Raw genomic sequence first — 25169 nt, 5'->3', positions numbered from 1 at the left:
CCTGTTCTATCCTCAGGGAAAGACCCTGCCCCACACTTGGGGCAGTGGCAGGGTGTGCTGATTGACAGGCAGAATGAAGCTGTATGACATTGCCTTGACAGCAGTTACCAGGAGAGGGTCATCTCCTCCACCACCACCACCACCACCACCTTCCCCTGCCTCCACTGTTCCCAGTGTCTGCTGCGTTTCCAGGTTAGTCATTCTCTCCCACCAATGGCAAATTGCAAAGAGACAAAGGGTGACAAAAAACCCGAGTACCTCACCATCCTCAGGTAGAATCATAGAATCACAGGATGGCCTGGGTTAAAAAGGACCTCAAAGATCATCCAGGTTCAACCCCCTGCTATGTGCAGGGTTGCCAACCAGCAGCCCAGGCTGCCCAGAGCCACATTCAGCCTGGCCATGAATGCCTGCAGGGTGGCCTTAAATGCCTCCAGGTAGCTGTAGGCACTTGGGATCACCTCTTGGCTGCCCATGGGCCTGCAGCCAACCTGATGGCTCCAGCAAAAAGCACATCAGACCTTTCTTCCCACGTCCCTGCAATGTCCCGTGACATGTGGGGTGTCACGTCCCCACGTTCTTGGGCACCCCTTGGGATGGGGACCCCCCCCATCGCTCTGCTCCAGCACCGTGTGGATTTCACCACATCCAGGGTGCAAATCAGCTCAATATAGGAAGTGAAACAGAATGCCACATTCAATTGGAAGTACACAGGGAATTTAGATAAGCAGATTATAAATACACAGAGTGGAACTTAACGGAGGGGAAGACAGTGCTTATCAGCAGCAGCAATTCTCCAAGCAGATTGTTGCCACTGTATCTATTCTTTGTCTTTGACTCAGCCTTCAGATTGGGATGCTGATAAGACCTTCCTGCACCAGGAACAGCCATCTCCTCATTTGAACACAGGGGACTATCGGTGTACAAACAGCTCCAGCCTCAGCCGTCCTCCAGGCCTCTCCCCTCCATCATACTGGGTAAACTGGGCTCGGATCACACCGGCATCTCAGCACTCAGAGCCGCATCCACCACGAGTGCAGCAGATCGTCTGTCAGCACGACTGGTATCGCCTGAATCGTGGCTGCACCCAGCAGACAAATGAGCCAGGAGCAAAACAACCGGGTTTAAAGATGTCACCGAACATCACTTCCCTGAACTGCCTCAGCAGGGAAACACGCCGGGGACAAGGAACGAACTCAGCTCCTCCTGCTGTCCTGCACAGCTCTGCAGCCGCCTGCCCTGCGGGGTACGGGGCTGCTCATTTCTAATGGATGGGAAACGGGAGCTGCACCTTTAAGAGGTGCAAAGGAAACAACTTAATTTAATATATTCCAATAATGAAAACTCCGCTGGAGTATATTAGGCAACTGGAATGGGGATGTGATTGAATTTCAGAAACTGTTCTCGAATACGTGAATTACATTAAGAGGAAGAGCTGATGGAAAGCGCGGAGCGTGGCAGGTACTCAGCGAGCAAGAGGACCTCCAGAGCATGCCAATACCTTACACAAAGCACTGGGGGAAAGCAGAGGGGACCTGTGGCCTTTCTGTTTCATTTCCCCCCTTGGGAAGCAGTTCACAACAGCTCCCGTATGACCGTAAGCTGCTGAAGGTCTGTCCCATTGACAAGAAGGACTCAGCTGCAAGCATTAGCAGAGCAGTATGAAAGCAGACTGTGCAAAGGGATGGAGGAGCCCACGGGGCAGCAGAGGACACCAGGAAAGGGCTGTTTGATGCTGATCCATCCATCCCCTGCCCTTGTCAGGCTCCAGCTGCCGGAGACGCAGGACTTGCTGGGGGCTGGAGAAGTAGGCAGGCTGGGGCACAGCCCCGTACTGACACCCACCATGCTTCACTTTGCACATTGCCCAAAGGCCCCTCAGGCCAGCAGCTTCCCAGGGCCCAGATCTCAAATAATTCACTCCCGCTGTACACTGAGACCAATAAGCCAGGGCTCGTGTGACAGAAGTGCCCAAATGCTCCAGGAATGACATCTGTCAGAGCCTTGACAGGCTGCTCAGAGCTCACCTTCTTCTTTGAGGTGCCCTCTGAACTGCCATAATGGCATAAGAGACTCGAGAGAGGAAACCTCAGGGATGTGAAGAAGTTCCACTTCACAGATGCTGCAGATTTAGACCCAACAAAGCCAGCAGCGGCACTGCCAGCACCAAGGGGGGGCACGGCCACAGGCAGGGATCCCACACACAAACATGACAGCAACACCAGAGGAAAGCTACGTCAGCTCCGGCACCAAGGCCTGAGCATGGGAATCGCATCCAACCTCAGCAGGTCTCACAGATGATGCACCCAATGCAGTCAGGCACGCGAGCTGCTTGCAGCTTCCAGCAGGCGCAGCCAGAAGCTTTCCATCACACTCTGAGCATCGAGGGAGGGAACTGGAGGGCTCTCTACAAGCCTCGGGTCAAAGAAGTACCACACAACAATAGGAGTCTCACTCTGAGCTAATTAACAGATACAATATATGAAATGCTTCTCAGGACCGGGTTCGTGGTCTGACAGCACGGTTTTCTGTCTCTGACAAGCAGCATCGGAAGGCGCTATTAAGGAGAGCATCTGTGCCTCAGCACTCACCTGTGCCTTCCAGCATCCATCACTGCTCTGGTTCCATCTCTCCTTGAGGTGCTGCACCGGCTCTTTGAGCTGCTGCTGAGCTCCAAGCTGAGGATTCTGAGAGCTGTTCTGGAGCTGCACTCCATGCTTGGCATCGTGTAGCCGAATATAGACTTCATTTAATACATGCAGGTGCACTGCTTTGTGTCTATCTTTGTGGTGGCCCACCTGACACCTTTCATGCACTTATCAGCATATCCCTCATATCAAAGAACCACAGGTTCTAGATTCACATCCATCAGGATACCCAAAGAACTTTGCCTCTTCCACAGATGCTGAGGATTCAATACACAGAACGAAGCAGATCCAGCAGCAGCTGCAGGTGCCCCATTCCTGTCTGCCATCCCAGTACGGACACTTCAGTCTCACCCACAGCTCCCTCCATTTAGAAGCCTTTGAGCCCATCCTTAGTTCCACCAGCAGCCCCAATACAAAACCACCAGCAGCCCCAATACAAAACCACATCTAGAGCTTTCCAGAAAACCCAAAAGTATTTTGCTCACTTGATTGCCTCCATCCGCAGCTGCCAACACGTGCAGCTCCTCTCTCAGCTCATGGAGGGAAGTCACTCTTTGCAAGAGCCACCAGCTCCTTACAAACAGGCCGTGCTACTCCCAGCCATCAGCAACCTTCCCATTCACTGACTGCAGACATCCCCACCGTGCAAAGGATTTCCACAGTTCCCTCTGCAGCCCTTCTGGTGAAGGGCATCACGCTGGCACCCTCAGGCACTCTGTGCATCAGCAACCAGAGCTGCCCTTGGCCTCAGCAGAGCTGGGATGTCACCACCCATGTCCTGGGCTCCACCATGTCACCCACAGTAAAGCTGGCTCGAAGCTGTTGGGCAGCCTCAGAACCCGGCCTCGGCTTAACAAGGTGATCGCTCACTTTAGCTCTTAATTATCAAAGGGATGGAGGCCCACGACGCTGCAAACTCTTGTTTGAACATTCTGAATTCAACTTGCAGTCAATGCCTGTTGTGGTTGTTGTTAAATCCATAAACCTTCCACCCCTCACACCCATCTCAGTGATGCGCAGTGGTACCTGCAGGCCACATCTAAATCAGTGCTCAGATTGCTGCTGGAGGTCCCAGGCACCTCGATCAGCTCTCACAGGTCCCTTCCCACGAGACTCAGGATTCCTCTTGAATGCAGGCAGTGCATCGGCACATGAAGCCGCAGCGCCCAGCTGGAGCTGTGTGCCAAAGCCATGCCGTGCTGCTCCCTTGCAATGCAGCCTTGGGCTCAGCAGTGCTGCATCACGCTCAGGGCTGGTGCTGGGTTTTCCTCTGAGTGCTGCGAATGACGACAGCTCCATTTCTGAATGGTGCAGCCAGCAGAGCCCTCAGCACACTGCTGCCAGCCCTGAGCTCTGTGCCATCACCTCTCTGCCAGCTGCACCAGCGTAGTGATCCTCCCTGCCCATCCAAAGGAAACCCAATGAGCCGGGGGGCTGAGCGCCACCGGAGCCAACGCAGAGCCTTCCTTCTCATTCAGAACTTCAGAGCCACCCTCACTCTCCGCACATGACTCAAGCAATCCTTCCGGGTGTAAAAACTCTTCACGGCCCACTCAGCTGCTCAAAGGCTGCAGCATGAGATTGCCATCCACACTGGCTCTTTCAAATCTGGTGGCAGCCAGTACCAGCACTGCCAGCAGCTCCTCCCATCGGGTGCATCATCCATGAGGAAAGCCTCTCCCCAACTTCACATTGACAGCAGTGAATGCGGTACAGAGCCCAAAAACTACATTCATACTTCGCCTTAGATTTGGATATGAACTTCATACAAAATTCCTGATGGAGACGAGACTGAAAATCAACTCAGATGAAACCTGGGGAAAGCAACAGCATCGCCTGCATTCAGACAGGACATCTGCCAAGGGAAAAAGGCTCTGCACATCTGCACGCCCCACAGCTGCCCCAACCTGGCCCAGCACTGGGATCCCCACGTGGACACAAAGCATGGCCCGGGTCGATTGGTCTGGCTGGAGCAAGGAGCTGGAAGTGAGCAAAGGAAAGAGGGAGGGAGGGAATGCGGGCGGATCTCTGCAGCGCTGCGACCTGAACCACGGCAGCATTTATGGGACCCCCTTTTGTACAGTGGTACTTTACGTCCTCTGAAGCACTAACTCACCTGCTTGGCTCCCACGTGAAACACCAGCTTTCTGCCACACTGGCTTTTATACAAGGGTCACGTCTGCTCAAAGATTATATTGCAATCATTTTTCCTCCACTTTTCCTCATTTCGAAAACTCGGGTCCATTTTAACTGACAATGAAAAACCTGAGAACGTTCAGGCTGGAAGCTACATCAACAGGAAGATGAAAACCAGCTACGGGAATGCATTGCTGCAAGCCAACGGCTCAGGAACGCCACGGGCAAGACTTTGCCCACCGTAAAGTAATAGCCCCATAAACAGGGAACAAATCCGCTTTACAACAGCTGAGATTGCTGCTCAGTGTCAGTCATGCCCAACCCCGGGCAATACAAGCAATTCCATGCCAAGCCATACAGAGCGGTCGTACTTGGGGTGCACACACCGTGACCAGGGAGCATTATAAAGATGGCATAAACACCAAACCATGGAGATCCATTAATTGTTAAGCCCAGGGTCACTCCCAGAGAGCACTGGGGGTCCCGAATGCCTTTGGCATGTTACAGGGAGACTTGGGCACATGAGTTATGGGCACATAAACATTAAACTGGGACATAAAATCCTTCAAATGTCAGAGATTTGGAGCAGAAGCTCAGCTTCGTGGCCGGGGCACCTCGGCACCACACACAGGCACACGACCATGATGAGCCCACAGAGACTGAGGTGTACCAGCACTTCAGCCTTGCAGTGGGACGCCAGGCTGGGAGAAATGGGTAAAAACTGGGAGTATGAACCGTCCTTCTGGACCCTGTGCACGTTTCAACGTTGGCTGCCTTCAGGTACAATCAAAAGCTGTCCCAGATCCCAACCCCAACTCCAGATGGGGCCATGAGCAAGCGCTGCTCCCTCCTCTCCTGACCTGTGCAGGATGCAGGTCTCGGGCAGCGCTGCTTTAGGCTCAGCACCAGCAGTGCTGCTCTGCCTGCCCCTCCACCAGCCCAAAGCACAGGGAGCTGCTCAGTGATGGGAGCAGTGCTGCCGTGAGAAATGCACGTGGATAATGGTGGGGAGGGCACAGCTCAGACCAGGCCACCAGTCCTATGGATCCTCCAAACCCACGTGATGTTAAGAAGCTCTGCTTCTGCAGGAATTATTTCCTTCTTTCCAACATCTGTGAACAAAGATATCACCTCCAGCCTGTACTTCTTTGCAGCACTTCTCTGCCCACAGCCTACACAGCTCTGTTCAGAGCTGCCTGCCCGGTAATACCCAGACAGGAGTGCCACTGACAGACAGAAGCACGGGGAATTCTCCTCTGCTATTTGCTATTCTGGCCCTGACGTTGCCAAACCTCCCGTTTGGTTTCTGGGAGGATCTGCACCGCAGCCTCAAGCACTGGCTGCAGCATCCAGGTGCTGCCCTGAGCCAACAGCAGCGCTCCAAAGCAGCACCCAGAGCTCAGGGCTGAGGCCACGGTGACAGCAGTAGGGATGGCAGTAGGGGTTAGGGCACAGAGATGGGCTGCAGGAGGCCGAGCAGGAGGGCAGTGAATGGTGGCAGGGCCGAGGGACGCCGCCTACAGCCAGGACTGCATGGCTCTCAAAGATGGGAGCATTTCCTACCCCACTCTGTTTTGTTCCGTATTCCAATGAGCGATGCCCCGTGAAAGAGCAGAACTCTTTGTGGTGAGCTGACAAGGAAGCCGGTGGGACTGCAGCTGATCTACAATCCCGTACAGCGCTGAGGCCGTGTGAATTCCTCCCCTGCACTACGCACCACCCGCACTTAGCAACAAACTCCATCTGACCCCCAAGCCTTGCAGTTTCCCCCACATAAAATAAGCACGCCGGGGCTCAGCAATGCAGAGAAGCAGTGATGGTCTGCAAGCCTTGCTGACATCAGCCATCACATCACTAACGCAGCTCAGGGCAACGTGCTTTCTCTTCTCAAACCTTTATTTTCCTGCCTGTTTACGGTCAAGAGGTCAGGGAATGAGTTCCCCATTGGGACACATTCCATCCTGCTTGGTGCACCGGACCCTCCCCAAAGGGCAGCACAGCGCACACAGTCTCCATTTGGATGACAGCTTCACCTTGCTTTGGGTGCCCATGCTGCCTTCCCCCAGCCCAGATTCCCATTCCCAGCGGTCTCTTTGGTCACAGATATTCCCCTGGACCTCCTGCAGGCAGTTATCCTGCCCCAGGGAGCAGCTCCTCTCCCAGAGGTCCGGCCTCATGCAGCTCTGGTGGGACTGCCCCAGCACTTCCCATATTGCCCATAAGGATGTGATGGCTTCAGATGTCTCAGGCCTTTCTGGTGAATGTCCGTCATCTTTTTGAAGTCCCCCTTCAGAAGCTGCACGGTGAGTGCCGTCAGTCTCTTTCCTGCCTCGAGATGTGGAGCTGAGTAGAGCTGCAGTCATCCACTATCCCACATGTTTGGAGACGTGGCCATTTCAGGGATCTCCGTGCACAGACGGCGCAGAGTCGCATGCGGCCCCTCCTGCTCTGGGGGCAGCGGCCCAGACGGTCACCAGTAGAATCATGGAATCAGGTTGGAAAAGACCACTAAGACCATCGAGTCCAACCCCAACCCATCCCTACCGTGACCACTAACCTCATCCCCAGGCGCCACAGGGCACGAGCCAACACCAGCCCTCACAGAACCACTGCACCCCTGCTGTGAGCTCAGTGCATTCCCCCAGCTCAGGCTGCCCAGGGCCCCCAAAGAAGCTATAAATGATACAAACACACCCAGCACAGAGGTAACCTCAGAATATTGCTCAGATTCTCTTTAGGTTTATCAGAACTGTGAAGGCGATCGCGTGGTTCCTTCGGATGCGCCGCGGTGCACATTGAGGGCAGCTGCACCTTCCAGGCATTCAGCTGCACATTACAGCAGAGCTCTGCCCCAAGATGCTGCCCCTAGAAGGTTCCTTTCCACGTGGTGCGTTGGTGGCAGCTGGAAAGGCACCTTGGGGGATACGAGGCCCTTCTGGCTCCTTCACCAATGAGTAGGGAGCTGCTTTTCTCCTAATGGGAGGTTCAACCCAATGACCTCCAATGCTCCTTCCAATCCTCATTATTCTGTAGTTCCTCTGCAAGCACCCCCCATTTCCTGCACAAGGTGCCCACTTGGACAGTTGGGGACCAGCGCTCTTCCTCACCACGTTTCTCCAAAGGAACACTGACCAAATTAGCCTTTAGAATCATGGAATCACCAAGGTTGGAAAAGACCTCTAAGATCAACCCCTTCCAACCTATCACCAATATTTCCCACTCCACCATGTCCCTCAGTACAACACCTAAACGTTCCTGGGACGCCCCCCAAAGGCTGGTGACCTCCCCAGGCAGCCCATTCTGGCACCCAACCGCTCTTTTGGAGCAATATTCCTCATGTCCAGCCTGAATCTCCCCTCCCCACCCCCCAAACAAGGTGTTATCACAGAGCACGGCACCACACCAGGAGCAACAGATGCTCCAACTCTGCTCTTCACCATCCTACCCCAAAACAAAACCCCATATCTGACGTGTGGGGCACAGCCCCATATTGCTGCACTGCTGTGCCACAGAGAGTGCACCCGCTGCCCCGGAGCCCTGCAAGGCAGAGCATTCACACTCCAGGCTCCAGGCACCCCTAGGGAATGATTTTGCTGAGAGGGAGAGTCCGAGGCTGCAGCTGAGATGCAGAAGGGACTCAGATTAACAGCTGGCACCGGGCTGAAAAGCAAAGTGCGGGAGGGAATGAAACAATCTGTGTCCGTTTCTCCCCAAATCCCCAAAGGCACGCAGAACAAATCAAATGGCTCGGAGCCTCTCAGAAGCCGGGAAGGTAAAACAAATTGGCTGAGGCACTTAATAAATAAATAAACAAAGCAGCAGACAGCACTTAGGGCAAAGAGCTCATTCACAGCGCCGAGGGGAAAATGGGCTTGGGAATAACGCATCGGTCCGCGCGGTTCGAGGTAATAATGTGAGAGAAGAGGTTGGGACAAGGCAGCTGTTTTATTAAACCCCCCGAGGAGAGGTCACGATGATTAGAAATAAGATCCCTGGGATGCAGTTGATGCAATAACTGCAGGTTTAGCAATTTCAGAAGAAGGATATTTGCTCAGGGTGGCGAAGGGCCAGGAACACGCGGGGTGCTGCCAGCAAAGGGTTTCTGTGCACGGAGGAGCGGCGCTCAGTGCGCTCTGCCCGCAGCAGCCACGGGCACTGCAGTAATTCGCATTGCCCACTGCAGAGATGCTCGTGGCCAGGAGCAGAGCAGAAGGCGTTTCGGAGCACAGGTAGCACGATCCCTGCTTCCCCTCAGTGTGTGTCCTGCTCTGAGCACGTGCCATGCACGGCCACCAGCTGGGCTATGGCACACAGCCCTCCTGATCCAGCAGCACCATGTGCTGCACCATCCGGAGCTGCCTTAGGGGATGCAGAGTAAGATGGAACTGAGCTGAGATGTGCTACCAGGAGTGGGACCTGACTGCCCAGCCAGCTCCTGGACTGTGCCTGCGACCACTTGTTAGACTCACAGTGCAGAAAGCAGACATCTGTGTGCTCCGAGTCCAAGAGGCTGAGAACATGAGGGCAAAGCTGGCAGGAATGGCCACAAAATGGGAAGTGTTCATGCAAGGAAGGGTAGGAGGAAGGGAAGGTGGGAGGGAGGGAAGGTGGATGGGAGAGAGGGAGGAGAGGAAGGAGGGAAGGCAGATGGGAAAGCAGGAGGGAGGAAAGGCAGAAGGGAAGGAAGGCAGGAGGGAAAGGAGGGGGGCAGGTGGGAAAGAAGTCAGGAGGGAAAGAAGGCAGGAGGGAAAGAAGGCAGGAGGGAAAGAAGGGAGGCATAAGGGAAGATGGGAGAGAGGAAAGGAAGGCAGGAGGGATGACCATTGTGGGCCTTTTCAAGCCAGGCCATTCTATGATTCTATGATAAGGGAAGATGGGAGGGAAGGAAGGAAGGCTGCAGGGAGGGCAGGCTGGAGAAACACCACAGCAACTGGAAAACAGCAGTGATTGCTGTGGGCAAAACACACACACACACACAACAGAACAATCCAGAAGGCACAACCACGAGAAGTGCCACTGCAGAGAGAAGCAAGGCAAACAAGAAAGCATCCTGCAGATACACTGACAGAGAGGAAAGATCCCAGATTGCTGGAAATGGCTGGTGCTCTTTTGGGTAACTGCAGGGAGAGAAAGCTTCCAATGGATGAAACCAAGGAGACCAACTTGGTGTCTGCTCATCGCTGAATCAGCCTTTAACGCAAAGGTCAGTGTGAGATGGAACGCACCTTCACAGGGGCAGAGAGGAAAGAGCTCACCTGGAAACCAGCAGCAGGAACTAATTAACGTTGGGGTGAGCCTGACTGCACATCCAGTGGGAGGTTTAAGGGTGGATTGGCGCAATCCAAGAACACTTAAGCTCATCTTTGAAGGAGGATCACGCGATACAGAATGTGTCCCAAAAGCACGGGAAAGCCTGGGAAAGCACAAGGTTTGGGTTGAAGCAGACCCTGATAAGCTGAGGGTGCTCCCATCTGTGCAGGAGACATCAACTGCAGCAGGATCCAGATAGGGAAACACTTGTTATGGAGTGGGATTGGAGGGAGGGGAGAAAAAGGTGGAGGCTCTCACACGCGGGATGTGAGTCACACATCACACAGCTCATGAAACGCAGTATTAGCAGCTATCAAAACCACAGCCTGAAAAACACGCAGCGTCATCTGCTGCTGCCTTGTGCTGCACCTGCACCACGCTGCTGCCAGCAGCGGCTCTGGGACAGAGCTGTGGGTACAAACAGCCACACGGGGCTGCGCAGACCCCCAGAGCTCCCGGAGCAGGGGGGGATCCCAGCCAGCTGCATCACCAACACCTCCCCAGGGCAGCTCCCAGCCTTGGGCTCAGGGGACAGCGCGGCACCACTGGGGATGCTCAAAGTGAGGCTGCCCCAAACCCTATGGGGCGCACCAACCCCCAGCTCTGCCCCGTGCCCACACACACAGCGCGGCTCCTGGAAAACGTGAAGCACAGCAGCTAAACCACTCGTCCTTAAATCACGTCTGCCAGCCTGAATATATTTGCAAAACAATCAGAGTTTTGCTGGCAGTTTCCTCCCTCAGAATAAAGGCGCTGGGGGCAGGCGATGCAGATGTGGATTCTTCTTTGTGTTTATTCTGATAAAAATCTGACCCAGCACCGATTTTGGAGGGGTTTGGGGGGAGGGGAGATGTGAGAGGACTCCAGGTGTCCGTGGATGTTTGTCACTTACCAGTGTTTTCTTCTTGGAAAAGGAAACATCACTGGGAACGGAGCACTGCGATGGGGATCACAGAATGGCTCAGGTTGGAAAAGACCTTAAAAATCATTGAGTCCAACCCAAACCCGACCATCTTACCCTAACAGCCCTCCGCTCAATCATGGCCCTGAGCACCACATCCAGATGGTTTCTAAACACATCCAGGGTTGGTGACTCAACCACCTCCCTGTGCAGCCCATTTCAGTGCTTCACAACCCATCCTGTAAAGAAGTGTTTCCTGATATCCAACCTAAACCTCCCCTGGCACAACCTGAGGCTGTTTCCCCTCGTCCTGTCAGCAGAGAAGAGCCCAGCCCTGCTCTGCTGGGAGCACATTTCAGCTATGGGTAGACAGCAACCAGGTCTCCCCTCAGCCCCCTCTTCCCCAGCCCAAGCAGCCCCAGCTCCCTCAGTCTCTCCCCATAGGCCATATTCTCCAAGCCCTTCCTCAGTCTTGCTGCCCTATTCTGGAGCAGCTCCAGCACCTCCATGTCCTTTCTGTACTGAGGTGCCCAAAACTGAACACAGCACTCGAGGTGAGGCCTCACCAATGCCGACTACAGGGCAGGATGACTTCCAGTCCTGCTCACCACACCATTGCTGATACAAGCCAGGATGCCATTGGCCCTCTTGGCCACCTGTGCACACTGCTGGCTCACATTCAGCCCACTGTCCATCAGCACATCAAGGTCCCTTTCCATCAGGCAGCTTTCCAGCCGCTCCTCCCCAATCCTGTAGGGTTGCCTGGGGTTGTTGTGACCAAAATGCAGGACCCGACACTTGGCCCTATTGAAACTCATGCCATTAACCTTGTCCCATTGATCCAGTCTATCCAGGTCCCTCTGTAGTGCCCTTTTCCCCTCAGGCAGATCAACACTCTCTCCCAGCTTGGTGCTGTCTGCAGACCTATTGAGGGCGCACTCAATCCCCTCGTCAAGATAATTAATAAAGATGTTAAATAGGAGTGGCCCCAATACCAAGCCCTGGAGGACACCGCTTGTGACCAGCTGGGTTTAACTCCATTGCCCACAGCTCTTTGGGCCCAGACATCCAGTCAGTGTTTCACCCAGCAGGGCATGCACCCATCCAAACCACTGGGCAGCCAGCAAATCCATGAGCATGTTGTCAGGGACGGTGCCAAAGGCTTTACTGAAGTCCAGGTAGACCGCATTGACAGCCTTACCCTCATGCACTGAGCGGGTCACCTCGCCATAGAATGAAATCAGGTTTGTCAGATGAGGCTGCCCTTTGTTCTGGTGCTGGGTGCACCAAGCAGAGCCCAGCCCCCTCCTTCCCCCTCCTCCTGACCATCGTCCATCCATCAGCACAGCTCAGATCCCCTTCAGCCTTCTTTAGGCTGGTGAACGCCTCCTGGGCTGCCAGCCTTAAGCTTCAACTCATTGCTCTGCATTCCTCCCATCAGCAGGACAGCTTCACCCCACTGCCCCAACCTCACTGCCCGCACACCACGCTGAGCACGGCGGCTGCAGTCTGTGTGTTCCACTCGCCCCAAGCTCAGAATCTTCCTTTCCCTACAGAAATACATACAAAATGGAATACAGCACCTGCTTAGAGGCACATCATTAAATGCAGATGGACAGGAAGGACCGCATCAGCCCCGCTCTCTCCATGCCCTGGCCCAGGCAGTAGGCAGAGGATGGGCAGAACTGCTCTGTGTGTCTCTTGGGCTCGCGGCAGTCCCAGGAGGAGCTCCAGGAGCACTGATTACAAAAGCCCACAGTGTGATTTCCCTCACTCCGACCTCCTAATGCTTCTATAATCACACTGTGCCCCAGTGCAGAAAGCTCCTGAGGCAGTGAATTGCAGAGCTAACCACAGGGGAAAGCACCAGCTCATCCTGGTTTTGAATTTGCTTGCCATCAATTCCATCGCGTGCCCTCTTTCTCTTGGGGCCACGAAACATCCAGCAGCTCCCTATTTCCCTCTCACAAACCATTCCATATTCCCAAGGTTTTAAACTCTTCCTCCCATCCGTGTCGTTTCTAAGGTAACAATCCCGCTCTCCCAAACCTCTCTTCAGAGCAGAGGATCTTTTCATTGCTATGAAACCCCTGACGATGGTTTTCATGGCGTGCGTGGAGCTCAGGCTGTCCCCACTCACCCAGAGGTGCCGGCACAGCTGCTGAGCACAGCCCCAGGCCGTTCCCACGTCCTCCCCCTCCACCTCCTGTGATGTGGTGCCACCACACTTTGTTCTGGAGCTCACACTGAGCAGAGCTCCCCACGAGCTGCACAGGAAACAACCTGCAACCTCGCTCAGCTTAACCCGTTAATTAGGAATCCCACTGAGGACTCGAGCTGTTCAATTCTTCGTCCCCTCTCGTAGCTATTTTGCATTTATTCTCCTTATTTTTCATTCACTGACATGCTTCTGTTTCCCTGATTTCTTTAGATCACCCTGAAGACCCCCCAAGCTGTTTCTGTATGGTGTTTAATGTAAAGAGCTGCTACCTGCAGATGGGCTCTTTGCTGCTCAAGCCTATTCCCTGCTCATGAGCAAGCCCAAGGACAGCCCACAGCTGGCACCCACTCTTTGGCCTCCTGCTCTGCCCACACGCTGTTGGAGTTTCCCATCAGCAGACATTGCTTTACGCCAGGCACGGCCGCGGTTCACCTCTCCAACAGAGGACTTCATGAAGCAAAGCCAAAACCCAGCCCTCCCCAACAGGCCTTCTCCTCAACTCCTGCTCTGCAGCATCATTTACCTGGGAGGTCCCTGCCCTAATCAGCACTCGTGCCTTAGTTCCACCCAAAGGCAGAGCAGCAGCAGAGACGGAGTTTGCGTTGCTCACAGTCACTGAGTGACAAGGGGAGAAGGAACAGGAGAACAATATTCACCGCCACACGGATGGGCCATTGCTGTCCCTGTATCACAGGGAGCCTTGGTCCCGTGCTGACCCAATGCCCACCAACCGCTCCCAGGCCCAAGTGGGTTCAAGACAGCAACCACCTGTAGGTATGCAGGAGGCAGCGACAGCCAGGAGCCGGCTCGGACGCATAGAGGGCCAGCTTTTCTGCAGTGTGCCACCTCCAAGTATTAGTTTTCAAGATGCATTCATTGCCATGGCAACAACAAGCACAACATGGAATCGATGTACTCACCATGCTTTTGAGACGCAAAATTAGACTGAGGGATGGGGAGAAGATTGAAGCAGCCCCCACTGTGCCCATGCCAAGCCCTGAGCAGCCCTGCTCCATACAATGTTGGGACGGGCTGGTGCCATCCTGCATCCCGCTACTGCTCCCATGGGTGCCAATGCACACCATGGCCACGGCACAGCCCAGTCCCACTGTGCCCACCCAGCCCTCACCTGGCCTTGCTGCGGCTGCTCCTCCGGAGCGTGGGCAGGTCGACCTCCTTCTCCTCCTGCACGCGTTGCAGGGACGGGGAGCGGCTGTGGGCGCTGCGGGCGCTGCCAGAGCTGGCCAGGCTGCCATCCCCACCGCCGACCCCCACCGCAGCCTCCTGCATCTGGGCCAGCAGCTGGGGGGGGAGGCTGCGCAGGGAGGGCACCGGTGAGTAGGACGCCCGGCTCTCCGCCTTCAGGTTGTTGTCGCTGGCCGAGCGCTGCAGCATGCGGGGGGAGGAGAGGCCGCCGGCACCGAGGATCCGTCTCCGCTTGGTGTAGCTGGGAGTTTCTCTGAAAGGCACTGCAAAAGAGGCAGGAAAGTGGCATCAGGTACCGGGTGGTGAGTGGTGAGGCACTGATTGGAATGGGAAGCCCTGGGAAGTGGTGGAGTCCCTGGAGGTGCTCAAGAAAAGGAGTAGATATGGCACCTGGGGCCATGGTCAATGGGCATGGAGGGGATGGGTTGGGGTTGGATGGGGGATCTCAGGGGTCCTGTCCAGCCTTAATGATTCTGTGATTCTACGGCCCCGCTGGGGCAGGAAGACGATAGCAGAGAAAGAGCACAGAGCTGGGGCAGGAATCATCACAGAACCATAGAATGGTTGGGTTAGAAAGGAACTCAAAGACCCTCCACCCCATCCCGGCTGTGAGCTCGGTGCCCCCACCAGCTCAGGCTGCCCAGAACCCATCCATGGCCTTGAGCACCCCCAAGGATGGGGCACTCTGGGCAGCAGTGCCAGGACCTCACCACCCAGGAGAGGAGGCACATCCTTATGGGAGTGTAGGAAGAGCCAGAACAGACAAGGATGGGCTCCATCTGCTTCCAGCTCCTATTCCCACCTTGGCGCACAGTGCAGGCTGCTCTCCCAGGGAACAGCCACAGGCTGGGAGCACAAGGAGTGGAAGAGTTGAATCAAGGGGGTTTGGAGGCAGCATGTGGGGAGGTACCAGGGAGACCTCAGTCAAAACACAGCCATGGTGAGGGTCAGGGCCACCAACAGGAGCCTCTGCAGCCCACAGCCTGGCCCAGAGGTGGGCAGATGCATGTGGTCACTGGCAGGGATCCTGTCCAGAAGTTACCCCTCAGTTCTGGAGGTAAGCTTGCCCTTCCTGCCCCTTTTCCTAACCCTTAGCAGTATCTGGAGGAAGTAGACTGCACAAAGCCACCTGGAGATGCCAAACCCCAGCTCTGCCAGCAGCTCTGCAGAGGGAGGATGACTGCACGTGGAATTGCACATAGACACCGAGGGATGAGCACTGTGCTGCAGCCATGGCATGTGTGCACTGTGGAGCCCAAGTGATGCAGGCCTCAGGTCAGGAAAGACACATTTTTCTCAATGAATCTGTTTTCATTCTGAATCTCAATGTGCTTAAAGCGAGCCTCGCATCTGCAGCAACCTTCAGCAGGGAACACATCAACAACAAGAGCCAGCTCACTTCATCACAGAACATCCCAGATTGGAATACCCACAGCTATCACCACATCCAGCTCCTGCCCAGGGCAGTGGGGAGTCCCCATCCCTGGAGGTGCTCAAGAACCGTGTGGATACGGGACAAGGCTGGTGGGGATGGGCTGGGGTTGGATTTGGGAATCTCGGAGGTCTCTGCTCCATCACTGAGTAGCTGAGAGCTCTCCCAGCACTGCTGCGCCAGGAATATTCTCCTGAGGAGCATTTTAGGTTCAAAGCACGACGATTTCAGGCTCCTGTAAACCTTCCTGCTGCCATGGCAACTCCATGTGTTTGTTCCCTGAGCTCCAACCACGTGGAGGGGGGATTTCTGCTGGCAGCGCTGTGCCCAGCACACAGAGAGCCCACAGGGCAAGTGGGGCAAAAAGGGAGCCCAGAAGCAACAAGAGATGGCCAATGGGAAAACGTGCTGTGGATTCAGGGATCCTGCAGGACTCCAACCTATGGTCACTGCCATCAGCACAACACAAGGGAGTGAAGCTGAAGTCAAGGCAGACGAATGTTCTCCCAGCGGTGCCACTCGATGTGTTGGGCTGCCCTGGATCCGTGTGTCATCCCAACACGACCGATCTCCAGGAGACACTTAGTTCTGTACTGCATTACCGCTCGTAGGAAAACACCTTCATAAAATCAAAGAAGCAAATATGAACCGGGTGCCTGTCACAGGAGCTGACAGGTTTGAAAGTTATCAGAAATTGGAGACAGTCGCAGGAAACACAAGGAAGTTCCTGGCTGCTCTCAAAGATCTGCTGTCAAACCAAAGCAATCCACGTCCTTCAAGCACGGCTCTTGGAATGAAGGCAGAGTGACTCTTACTAGAAGTGCTGAACACAGACTGGGGATGAAAGCCATTGGCCTGAATGTCTTTCACAGAGTCACAGAATGGCCCAGGTTGGAAGGGACCTCCAGGATCACAGAGCTCCAACCCCCACCACAGGCAGGGCCACCAACATTTCATATCAGCCCAGGCTGCCCAGGGCCCCATCCAACCCGGCCTTCAACACCTCCAGGGATGGACGGGGCATCCACAGCCTCTCTGGGCAGCTGTTCCAGCACCTCCCCACTCTCACAGTGAAGAACTTCCCCCAACATCCAACCTCAATCTGCCCTCCTTCAACTCCAAACCATTTCCCCTTGATCTGCCATTGTCTGCCCTTTCCAAGAGCTGACTCCCCTCCTGTCTGCAGGCTCCCTTCAGGTCCTGGCAGGCTGCACTGAGCTCACCCCGCAGTCTTCCCTTCTCCATGCTGAACAAGCCCAGCTCCTCAGCCTGTCTTGGTAGGGGAGGTGCTGCAGCCCTCTGAGCATCTTTGTGGCCCTGGGCAGCCTGGGTATGTATATAACCTATTCTGTGACTCGGTGATAATAGAACATTCCCAGCTGAGTGGGGCTCATAAGGAACACGATCTCCATGAAAAAAAAAGAGGGAGGGAGGGAGGAAGGGAGGGAGGGAGGGAAGGAAGGAAGGAAGGAAGGAAGGAAGGAAGGAAGGAAGGAAGGAAGGAAGGAAGGAAGGAAGGAAGGAAGGAAGGAAGGAAGGAAGGAAGGAAGGAAGGAAGGAAGGAAGGAAGGAAGGAAGGAAGGAAGGAAGGAAGGAAGGAAGGAAGGAAGGAAGGAAGGAAGGAAGGAAGGAAGGAAGGAAGGAAGGAAGGAAGGAAGGAAGGAAGGAAGGAAGGAAGGAAGGAAGGAAGGAAGGAAGGAAGGAAGGAAGGAAGGAAGGAAGGAAGGAAGGAAGGAAGGAAGAAAAGCAAGCAGTGGCTCATCTTGCAAGGGAAGAAAGCAGCACACTTGGCAGAGCCCCTTCTGGGCTGTGTGAGGTCTCTGCTCCTGCTGGTCTCAGCGGAACCGAGGAGTGCTGAGCATGGACTGCATGCAGGGAGAGCTGGAGTGGACCTAATCACGAGCTGCGCACTGCAAGCACCAGCCATTAGCAATGGGACACAGCCAGAGGGAAGGCACTTTGATTTCTGTCCCAGGGCACTGTGAGCGCTTTGATGTGTGTTGTCCCATTAATCACACATTTCCACGCTCGGTGCCCATCACTGTGCATTTCCCATCACTGTGCGTACTCAGATTGCTTGCTCCAAGCACCAAAATGATCGCATCCACCCCAAAACCAAAGGGAAACACAACCCACGTCTTACCCTCACACCAGTGGGGCTGCAGGAAGCAGCTCAGGACCGCTCTGCTGCTCCCAAACCCCTACAGAATGCCAAACGTAAACGTCCCCGAGGCACCGCATGGCACAGCATCCACAGCAGCAAACAAGAGGATGAGAGGTTTCCAGGTCACGTCACAGACTGCAAAGCCAAAGCGTCCTGAGCACGGGACCCCAGCAGCACGCTCTGAGAACAGCAGCACAGCTGCACTTCAGTCTCCTGAAGGACAGGAGGGCACCTGCGGGATCTGAGGGATTGCAGTGTGGGCCCAGTGCACAGTAAATGCATGTAAGGGGAGACTGAGACAGCTCTGTCCATTGCCAGAGTGTGATTTGGGGGCAAGGGAGTCAGGAGTCCAAAAACAGAGCAGAAAACAACTCTGTTTTACTACTACCATGAGAGCAGAGGCTCTCCAATAATGTCTATGTGGGCTGTGAAGCACCTTTGGCTCTCGGGTGCCTCCTGGACACTGCAGCTGTTGGCTGGGACCCGGGTACCTATCCTGGCAGAGGAGAGCTCAGAGCTCAGCAGAACCCTGTGGGGTCCCACAGCGCAAGCACTGTTGGAAGGCACCTCATCTGCCCCAGCTTCAGCGCTTCAATTTGCAGCCCAAACCGCTTCAGGGCTCATTGGGGATCACTGTGCAGCTGCAGAGAAGTCAGCGATCCAGGGATGATGGCGCCTGCTTAGCAAGCCTGGCTTTAACTGAGAATGCAGAGGAGCAGGCATGCAGCCTGCTGCAGGAGGAGGGCAGTCAGAGGAACACAGCTATCGCTGGTTGCAAAGATACAGGGCTCTTCTCCAGAGATTCTTCAAAGCCCTCAAATAGATGCGTGCTTCCATCCACGCTGTGCCACGCAGGTACAGCACGAGCCCAGGTCTGCCCTCAGCAGGAAGCAGCCATGTTCAGAGGCACAAAGCTACGCCCATCTGTGCTATGCAACAAGATGGAGACACAACCTGGTGCACGTGGCAGAACAGGACGCCGTGCTTTGGCCACATGGCAGGAAGGACAGGAGAGGAACCCATACTGCATGGGGGGAAATCTGGGCAATGGGCTCCAAAAGGAAACAGCCTGCGGTGGAGGCAGCCTGCAGCTGAAGGTTGCTATGGGTGCTCTCATTTGCATGAGAAAGTCCATTAGAAAACCAGCACTTGGCAGAGACATTGTCACAATGAGACACCAGGAATGCATGCAGAGACACCCAACACACAGGGCAGTGTAGGACACAGGTGTGTGTCCATGAAGGCTGCATAGGAAGGCTGTGATGCTCTGGGCTGCACACAATGGATGCCCCATCGCTCCCAGCACAGGCCCAGTTGGCAGCAGCACAGCCAGCATGCAGAAAGCACAACTGCTGAGGGCACTTCTGTCCTGGGTGTGCAAAGAGCAGAACGATACCACAGCACATGTGCTGCACAAGAGCCCTTCTCTGGCTGGGAGCAGAGCCCAGCACACAGCCCTGATACCCTCAATCCCTCTGCATGGCTCTGCTGGGGCTGCAGCTCAGCGCTGTGGGGAGCACTGAGGGAGGGGATGGGGCAGTGTGGGGCTGAGGGGCTCAGGGAGAGCTCAGCGCTCTGTGCCCCTCCTGAAAGGAGGATGGAGTGAAGGAGGGGTTGGTCTCCATCCGCAGGGAATGGCGATGGGACGGGAGGGGATGGGCTGACGGTGCGCTGGGAGGGTCAGGGTGGAGATGGGGACCAAGCTGTGCTCCAAAGAGCGCTCAGCACTGCACAGCTGCACAGGGCAGGGGGGAGTCCCCATCCCTGGGGTGTTGGGTCAGCACAGGGATGGGGCACTTGGGGTCAGTGAGATGGGTTGGGGTTGGATGGGTGATTTTAGAGGTCTTTTCCAATCTCAGTGAGTCTATGAAGCTGTAATGGGGAGAGCTGTTCTGCCTTGGTTTGCCAGGGGAAGCCCTTACCAGGAAGCTCTGCCACAGCGCAATGCCTCAAAGCACAGCGTGACACAGGGAGCCCAAAGCAGCTTCTCGCTGCACCCAAACCACTTGAAACTGGTAACAACAACAAGGATGAGCTGAGCCCAACCTGCAGGCAGCAGGTGCAGGCATCCTGCTCCAAGGAGGGCTTCCTTCCCCCAACCCCAGGGGGAAGGGAGGGAAGTAAGAGCAATAAAGGCAAAACTCGATGCAGTTCATACAATCAGCTTTGAAGATTCTTTTCTATACCTTCTCAAGAGTTTAATCAAAGTGTGTTTACTGGGGATCTTGCAGCAAAATGAATCACTCCAGTTACCATGACAGCGCTGCTCCAAGAAGTACAGCCATGCTCCAGCCAGCCCAGCTAATCTGACACTTCCATGTTTGCTTTCGCCCTGCAGAAGGAGGAATGCAAACCTCGGGGCTGGAAATGCCTCTCGCTGCTCCATTGGGGTGCAGCAGAACTCCCCGAGGAGCCCCCAGACCCGCAGAGCTGGGCCAGCACCTGAGCAGCACCTGAGCAGCTCCAGGCAGCCCCGATCTGCGGGTAATGAGCCAAGAGGTAATCAACGCTGTGAGGTTATTTAGAGATTTACTGGCTCGGTGTTAAATATTCATGTAAAAGAGCAAAAGGCACCAAGTGCAAATGTCTCCGCAGTTCCAGGCTGAGAGGCTACATTTACATTTTAACAGTGGAAAATTACCAAGGCGAAGGAAGGAGGCGCTGAGCACCTCCCAGCTGCTCCAGGTATCGCCTCCAGGAAGGAAAGCTGAAGGGAAGGGACACGAGGCCAGGGCTGATCAGAGCCACCTGCTCCAGAGGATGGGGAACGGCTGTTTGTGAGGGTGGGCAGTGATAGGACAAGGGGATGGTTTGAAACTGAGATGGGAGTTTTAGGTTGGATCTTAGGAGGGAGTTTTTCACTCATAGGGTGGTGCCGCACTGAACAGGTTGCCCAAGGAGGCTGTGGATGCCCCATCCCTGCAGGCATTCAAGGCCAGGCTGGATGTGGCTCTGGGCAGCCTGGGCTGCTGGTTGGTGACCCTGCACACAGCAGGGGGTTGGAATGGGATGAGCACTGTTGTCCTTTTCAACCCAGGCCATTCCATGATTCTGTGATTCCATTCTATGATTTCAGGCACTGATAAGCGCTCCTCAGACAGGAATCAGAGCCTCGTGGTGCTTTGCTGTTCCAATTAACAAAAAGGAAAGCATCCTCCAACCACTTCTCCAGTTGCTTCCATGTTGCTCTCAACTACCCGCGCTCACATTTGGTGCCCCATTGCTGGACACAGCCCCTCCTCTCTCCCCTTCTCACTCCTCTGCTGGCAGCGCAGCTCTGCACAGCGGGAGCAGACGTTACTCTGTATTTGTGTAACTGAAATTGAAGCCGCTAAAAATACACATTAATTAAAGTTGCTGGTTTTTCCCTCACGCTGTCCCCAAAGGTGCAGCCAATTCACCCATGGGCAGCGCAGGGGAGGAGGTTCTCAGCTGCTCTTTCAAACTTCCTCCCACAGTTCCAAGGATGGCTATCGAGGATGCTGATTTGGCTCTGCACGCTCCAGCCAGCAGGCCAAAAGCTGCAGTTAAGTTCCAAGGAATTGCAATAGCACTCAGTGAACTGTTGGCCTCTACGTCCAATACTCCTTCCTTCATTGGAACACGTTGCCCAAGGAGGCTGTGGATGCCCCATCCCTGCAGGCATTCAAGGCCAGGCTGGATGTGGCTCTGGGCAGCCTGGGCTGCTGGTTGGCGACCTGCACACAGCAGGGGGTTGGGACAGGATGAGCATTGGGGTCCTTTGCAACCCAGGCCATTCATGATTCTGAGATTCCTTCTGAAGTGCCAGAGAGCAGTTAGCTATCTGTACAGTTGTATAAACGCTTTTTATCTTTACCAGTGACCTACACACACACACGGAGATCACTGGCAAAAACAGCACAGGGGATGCCATCATGGATGCAGAACACACACCCAGCCAACCCCAGGTGAGAACAGAGGCTCAACGCTCCCACCACATCCCCCAACAAGGAGATAACAGCAGAGCCCCACCATGAGGGGCAGGCAGTGCTCCTCAGTGAGGGGAATCCACCACGAGAGCTGCTGCTCCTCCCAGCACTGTGCCCAATGATGAATGCACACTGAGTTCAACAAGTCGGTATTTTAATGCCATTTCCAAACAAGCAAAATACAACTCAGCTCAATTTTCCTGGCTAGGAGTGACTTTCTGCAGAGTATCTGTGCTCTCAGACCACACCAGGACTTCTGCTGGGTGACATCTCCACTTCAGACCACTGAATGTGATGTGCCAAGAAGAGCACAGATCTCACCTCTGCTTTACCATAATTCATAGAACCTTTTGGGTTGAGTTGGGTTGGGTTGGGTTGGGTTGGGTTGAGTTGGGTTGGATTGGGTTGGGTTGAGTTGGGTTGAGTTGGGTTGGGTTGGAAGGGACCTTTGAATATCACCTCATTCATCTGAAGATTATCACCTTCCAGCAGGACCCAGGAGCTGCCCCACCACAGTCAACACATTTTATTTATTCTAGCAGAGAACTCTTCCCTTAGGATCTGAAGGGCTGGTGAGACCAAGGCTTCAGGTAGCTCAGTACTCTGACTGACAACAGTGAGGAAAAAGGTATTTGTAGATGGCACAAGAAAGAAAGTCACGTAGAAGCTTACTATTCTCTAACTATTCTCTAACTATTCTCTAACTCATCTCTTCACCACTGCTGGCTTACAGGTTTCCAATTACCCATATAGGTAGAACCATAGAATCACAAGGTTGGAAAAGACCTCCAAGGTCATCCAGTCCAGCCATCCATCTGCCACCAATACTTCCCCACTAAACCTCATCCCTCGGTACAACATCTACACATTCATAGAGCACTTACAGAGACAGCGACTCCCACCTCCCTGTCTCTGGAGTCTGACCAAACGGAAGGATCAGTGGAGAAAAACAGTGGCAACCATTTCCAATATCATTCAGCAAGCTGGTTCTCGGTACAGTCATATAAATGCTTTTTGCCTTTATCACTGACCTACACACATAAACACACAGAGATCACTGGCAAACAAAGTGCAGCTGATAGAATAAGCTAAGCGAAAACTTCCAGATTTGCTACACATTCTGGGAAATCCAACACAATCAGACAAATAGAAACGAAGCTTCTGATTGTACAGATACTCATTAATGGCTTCGATGCAAAGTTCTTCAACATCTACCACAGATTTCTTTGAGAAGGAATCAAGAGAATTAGTTGGAAAGGAAGAAATGTGTGTCATAGCCTCTACTTCTGCTTGTCTCCCATGTTATCTGAGTTGCTATGAGCCATTTTGCATGTCCTCAGAGCCTGCTGGTAGTTATGCCTAGAGCTGTGGGTGCCCCGGCCCTGGAGGTGCCCCAGGCCATGGGTGGGCCTGAGTTGATGGGGGCACCCAACCCATGGCAGAGGTGGGGCTGGGGATCCCTTCCAACCCAACCATGCTGTGACTCTATGATTTGGTTTGCATTATACAGCATCACAAAGCTGGGTATTTTTTGGACAGTTCAGGGCTTGAAGACTCATGGAATCTTCCAAAAGCGTCATGGTCTGAATTCATGCCCTGCTGTCGGCTCACATACACACACAATGGGATATGCACCACTCATCATCTCTCCACATAGGATACAATGAGGATTTAGGTGTCCCTGTCACTTTCTAGGCCCAGTTTAGGTCTTCACATTCCTAACCACCTTGAAAAGAAAGTCTGTTCCAAAGTAATAAGAGAAAGGAAGGCTCCGTGCCACCAATGCTCCCATACAGAGCCACCAGGATTTCCAGCAGATGTGAGCCAAGGGGTGGATGCATCCCAAAAGAACAGACTGTTGTGGGTCAGCAGAGCTGCCGAACCAGCCCAGAGGGGGTGAGGCACTCCCCCACCCCTACCACTGCCCTGTGCAAAACCGCTGCAGTGATGGTGCACTTCAGTTTCGCAAACAAATGCTGGTGATCTCATCAGAATTCCACAACAAAAAGGTATTTTTATGTAATACAGGGCAACTACTTTGGGTCTCATTATGACTGATGATGAACTAATTCCTTTGACTTGAAGTTGGTGGTTGCTTAGTGACCGTTAGTCATGACCCGAGTCAATTTGGTGCTAAAAGAGGGAAGACGGTCCCAACCACTCTTACGTACATGTAATGCTTAAGACCAATTTCCCAGTACTGAACTCATGTTGGATTGTTCCCCCCGGATCTCCTTCCATGTAGGAAGACTGAACATGAATAAAGTCACGAGTTAAAAAAAGGAACAGCAGTCACAGGACCACGACTGTGAAATAAAGCAGCTGCGGTTAAGTACTCAGATGGACAAAAGCAGCAAGCTGAAGACATCAGTTGGCACTGTAGGGTATATTGCTCCTCTAATCATGGAAAATAACTGAAATCAATACAAAGTTACAATACTTTCAAAATGGATGAGGGGAGCCAAAACATCAAAAAAAAAACAAGCGGTGTATGGAAGGAAGGGGAGTTCTGTTGGCCTCTGGGCTGCTCTGTAGGTGCAGATGCTCCAGAAGGACGCATTTGTCACACATCGTGATGGCAAAGAGGCTCATTGGATGAAACAAACACTTGAAAACTTGCAGACTAAGAGAGCAGCCCAGAAAGAAGTGGTGAGAATCACTGAGCAGCCCACATGAGAACCCAGCCGTAAAAACGACGCGCAATGAACGCCCCGCAAACGCTGCATGAGGAACAGGGAATGAGGAGCGTCTGATCACACCGAGTTCTGCACATGGCTGACAGGTGCTGACTGAAGTAGATTTAAGGCTTGAATGCCAACGGGGCAAACAAACGGCCCTGCCTGGAGGTGCTCTGGAGCCCCCACACCAGACGCTGACCCCTTTCCCACACATATATATAATGCTCCCAAATAACCCGCTCTCCTCCAGCCAGACATTTGCACTTCTCAGTTCTTAATGAACTTCGGAAAGCAATTTTTCCTTGCCTGGATGTTCACCTGCCAGTTCCACTGACCCCAGGTGGATGCCATCTGGACCTGCTGGTCTACGTGCAATCAGCTCGCAACTGTTATCTGACCTATTTTGTACAAGCAGACCTACCCAAAGCACAGACAGTTCATTCTTGACATGGCTCCATGCCATTTTCCTTAAGCTCTTTCAGTAAAACTGTGCCATTCCATTGGATATCAATCCAAAAGATTG

The 25169-nt window shown here is 53.9% G+C and overlaps 1 protein-coding gene across 7 annotated transcripts in view; it reads right to left on the bottom strand.

Annotated features, from left to right (window-relative positions):
- Nucleotides 1–25169, bottom strand: part of SHANK3 (SH3 and multiple ankyrin repeat domains 3) — a 275165-nt gene that overhangs the window by 165975 nt on the left and 84021 nt on the right. For all 7 annotated transcript variants that reach the window (XM_072344180.1, XM_072344169.1, XM_072344200.1 and 4 more), the window contains exon 12: nucleotides 14346–14685. In XM_072344180.1, the coding sequence (XP_072200281.1) occupies nucleotides 14346–14685 (340 nt within the window). The remainder of the gene's footprint in view (nucleotides 1–14345; nucleotides 14686–25169) is intronic.

This window comes from Excalfactoria chinensis, chromosome 1 (genome assembly GCF_039878825.1).
Source record: "Excalfactoria chinensis isolate bCotChi1 chromosome 1, bCotChi1.hap2, whole genome shotgun sequence".
Lineage (NCBI taxonomy): Eukaryota > Metazoa > Chordata > Aves > Galliformes > Phasianidae > Excalfactoria > Excalfactoria chinensis.
This window is presented reverse-complemented; position numbering and strand designations above follow the sequence as displayed.